This window comes from Priapulus caudatus, unplaced genomic scaffold (assembly GCF_000485595.1).
Source record: "Priapulus caudatus unplaced genomic scaffold, Priapulus_caudatus-5.0.1 Scaffold31, whole genome shotgun sequence".
Lineage (NCBI taxonomy): Eukaryota > Metazoa > Priapulida > Priapulimorpha > Priapulimorphida > Priapulidae > Priapulus > Priapulus caudatus.
The window spans coordinates 390,049-393,640 of record NW_014577092.1 but is presented as its reverse complement, the minus strand read 5'-3'; the positions used below and the strand labels follow the sequence as shown (position 1 = coordinate 393,640).

General features: G+C 62.6%; 1 protein-coding gene and 1 long non-coding RNA gene across 2 annotated transcripts in view; both read left to right on the top strand.

The window, feature by feature from the left end:
* LOC106816337 overlaps window positions 1-689 on the top strand; it is a 23,719-nt gene extending 23,030 nt beyond the window's left edge. The window contains exon 3 of the long non-coding RNA XR_001394880.1: window positions 515-689. This is a non-coding gene — a long non-coding RNA (uncharacterized LOC106816337). The remainder of the gene's footprint in view (window positions 1-514) is intronic.
* A 215-nt stretch (window positions 690-904) lies between these two features.
* On the top strand, window positions 905-2,692 carry LOC106816287 (leucine-rich repeat extensin-like protein 3). Its single transcript, XM_014820872.1, has one exon. It carries the CDS (start codon window positions 905-907, stop codon window positions 2,690-2,692), a length of 1,788 nt encoding a protein of 595 aa, XP_014676358.1.
* The last annotated feature ends 900 nt before the right edge of the window (window positions 2,693-3,592 follow it).

The window sequence follows — 3,592 nt, the reverse complement described above, 5'->3', positions numbered from 1 at the left end:
CAGAGGAGGGGGTCTATATCACATGTAACTGATTGTTGCTGTGTCGTTACAGAGGAGGGGGTCTATATCACATGTAACTGATTGTTGCTGTGTCGTTACATTGGAGGGGGTCTATATCACATGTAACTGATTGTTGCTGTGTCGTTGTTACAGAGGAGGGGGGTCTATATCACATGTAACTGATTGCTGCTGTGTCGTTGTTACACTTACAGAGGAGGGGGGTCTATATCACATGTAACTGATTGCTGCTGTGTCATTGTTACAGAGGAGGGGGTCTATATCACATGTAACTGATTGTTGCTGTGTCGTTACATTGGAGGGGGTCTATATCACATGTAACTGATTGTTGCTGTGTTGTTACAGAGGAGGGTGGTCTATATCACATGTAACTGATTGTTGCTGTGTCGTTACATTGGAGGGGGTCTATATCACATGTAACTGATTGTTGCTGTGTCGTTACATTGGAGGGGGTCTATATCACATGTAACTGATTGCTGCTGTGTTGTTGTTACAGAGGGGACCATTGCAGCTGTTGTTCAGCGTGCATGAGTACCAGCCGGCACGCAAGCGTCTGAAGACAGACAGCGATGGCGTGCCGACGGCGACGCGCACTGATCCTTCCGACCTTCACAAGAATGGCTTCGGCGTCAACGGTGGCTTCGCGTCACAGCTCGTCACCAAGAAGTCGGCTGGTGACCCTCTGGTCGACCGGCTGCCCAGCGGCAAGGGCGGCACCGTGAAGGGTGCGGCCGTGACGTGCTGCGCGGCCGCCATCGCCGGACGACCCGCCACCGCGCAACTCGCCGCCGCACCAGCCGTCGCCACACCACCCGCCCCCACAAAGCCTGCATCGTCAGTGGTGACCCCTACAGTCCGCTCGCCGCCGCCGCCGATCGCTGCGATGATGGTCCACGCGATCACGACGGGAAAGAGCGCCAGCGCGGCGGCGGCCGAAAAGACCGGCGGCGCCCCCGTGCGGCCGCGGTCGTCGGCGAAGCCGTTGGATCTGTCGCGGCCGCCGGAGCTTCTAAACACGTCGCGCTCGATCTGGGACAAGGTGGACAAGATGCGCTATGACGCGGTGTTCGGCAGCGAGGTGGCGGCGGCTCAGGCCGGCGGCGGCGCGCACACCGACAAGAACTGCAATGTCGAGAAGGCGGTGAAGCGGAAGGCCGTCGAGAAGGAGCGCAAGCCAAGGAAGCGCAAGACTCCCGAGAAGCGCGACCAGGGAAGCTCGCCGACAATGACGTCGCCCGCAGAGAAACGCGCCCCGTCACCGCCGCCGCCATCGTCGTCATCTCCGCCGCCTGCCAAGGCGAGGCCGGACAGCAAGACAAAGTCCTCCCCCGAGCAGACAAAGCCTGCTCCTCCTCCCCCGCCCCTGCCGCCACCGCCCACGCCTCCTCCAGCATCAAAGACGTCCGCTCATTCGTCACACCCGCCCGCTCATTCGTCACACCCGCCCGCTCATTCGTCACACCCGCCCGCTCATTCGTCGAACCCGCCCGCTTATTCTGCATTCAAGCCTCCTGTGAAGGCGACGCGAACGCCGGATTTGCTCGCTGGTAAGCCAGCGGCAGAGAGCACCATCTGTCCGCACCCATGGCCGATGATAAAGACACAGGAGGTGGTGACGACGATGACGATGGCGGCGACGACGAACGTGCAGGAGAACCACTATTACCACCACCATCATCACCACCTGGAGGCCATGGTCAGGGCTGGCAAGGAGGCGGTCAGGAAGTCGCACGGGAAAGCTCCTGCATTTTTAGCTCCGTGGCTGCACAGGAAGAGCCCTGATTCGGTTCATCCACACGGGAAAGTTCCTGAGTTGATCCCAGCAAGGATGCAGGGGAAGGGTCCAGAGGGACCACGGCCGCACGGGAAGGTTCCAGAGTCATCATGGCCGCACGGGAAGGTTACAGAGTCACCACGGCTGTGCGGGAAGGTTCCAGAGTCACCATGGTCACACGGGAAGGTTCCAGAGTCACCACGGCCGTGCGGGAAAGTTCCAGAGTCACCATGGTCACACGGGAAGGTTCCAGAGTCACCACGATTGCACATGAAAGTTCCCAAACCACCACGGTCACTCGGGAAATTTGCCGATCCGCTGCGACCTTACGGGAAAGGGGCTGAACCACCTAGGGCGCACGAGAAAGCTCCCGATCCGCTGCGACCTCATGGTAAAGGGGCTGAACCACCTAGAGCGCACGGAAAATCTCCCAATTTAACGCAGTGGCCACACGGGAAGGTGTGCGAGTTCACACCACAGCGGACGCAGGGGAAGAGTCCCGAGTCAGTTCTCCCGCGTCCGCATGGGAAGAGTCCTCCCGAGTCGGTTCTCCCGCGTCCGCACGGGAAGAGTCCTCCCGAGTCGGTTCTCCCGCGTCCGCAGGGGAAGAGTCCCGAGTCGGTTCTCCTGCGACCGCACGGGAAGAGTCCTCCCGAGTCGGTTCTCCCGCGTCCGCACGGGAAGAGTCCTCCCGAGTCGGTTCTCCCGCGTCCGCACGGGAAGAGTCCCGAGTTGGTTCTACTGCGTCCGCACGGGAAGAGTCCTCCCGAGTCGGTTCTCCCGCGTCCGCATGGGAAGAGTCCTCCCGAGTCGGTCTCCCGCGTCCGCACGGGAAGAGTCCTCCCGAGTCGGTTCTCCCGCGTCCGCACGAGAAATCGAAGAGCCCGACGTGGCAGCTGAAGTCGAAGCGTCCCGGCGAGTGGTCGGTGATGAAGGCGGCCGACGCGGCGCGTGGCGCCGTCGCATCGCCGCCCGTCATCGAGAAGCTGAAGATCTCGCCGCCAAAGTTGAGCGACAAGCCGACGTGGCAGGTGATCAAGAGCCCGGGGGACTACGCGGTGGTGCAGAGCAGCGAGGGCGAGCGGCCGCCCGAGCGGCTCGAGAAGCTCATCATCAAGCTGCCGGAGACCTTGAAGACGATCGAGAAGAAGAAGAGCCCCGAGCTGTGCAAGCCCGAGAAGCGGAAGAGTCCGCCGGATGGCGCGCCCGCGCCGTCGGGAAACGGAGACCGGCGCCGCAGCCCCGAGTGGCCGAAGCAGAAGGGCAGCACGAAGCAGCGCAGTCCCGACCGCGGCAAGATCAAGAACTGGCTGACCGACATCAGCGAGCGGCGGCCGGAGCGCGTCGACAAGACCGACCACCGGCACAAGCACCGCACGAGCATCGACCGCAAGATCGACCGGCTCGAGTGGAAGGCCGACAAGCTGGAGCGAGCGATCGAGCGATGTAAGCCGGTCGAGATCGGCGGCGGCCCACGCAGCGACCCCGCCGCCGCCGCAGCCAACGGCCGGCCGAAATCCGACAGCCGCGAGTGTCAGACGGACGACCTGCCGGTCAACGCGGTCGGAGACGACGACGCTGCGGCCGCTGCGCCGACAAACGGAGTGACCGCGCCCGCCGCTGCGGCCGACGGAAAGGAGATGAAAGACCTGAAGGAGATGAAGGTGCAGGTGAATCACGAGGACCTTGCGGGGGCGTCGCAGGCGCCGTCACCCGGCCTCGTCGACAAGACGACGAACACGAGTGAGGAGACGAACGGCGGTGGGAGCGGTGAGGCGGACGCGGGCAGCGACGCAGCGT

Bases quoted from the DNA above. Each gene is read 5' to 3' on its own strand.
- LOC106816287 (XM_014820872.1), top strand. From the start codon at position 905: ATGGTCCACGCGATCACGACGGGAAAGAGCGCCAGCGCGGCGGCGGCC.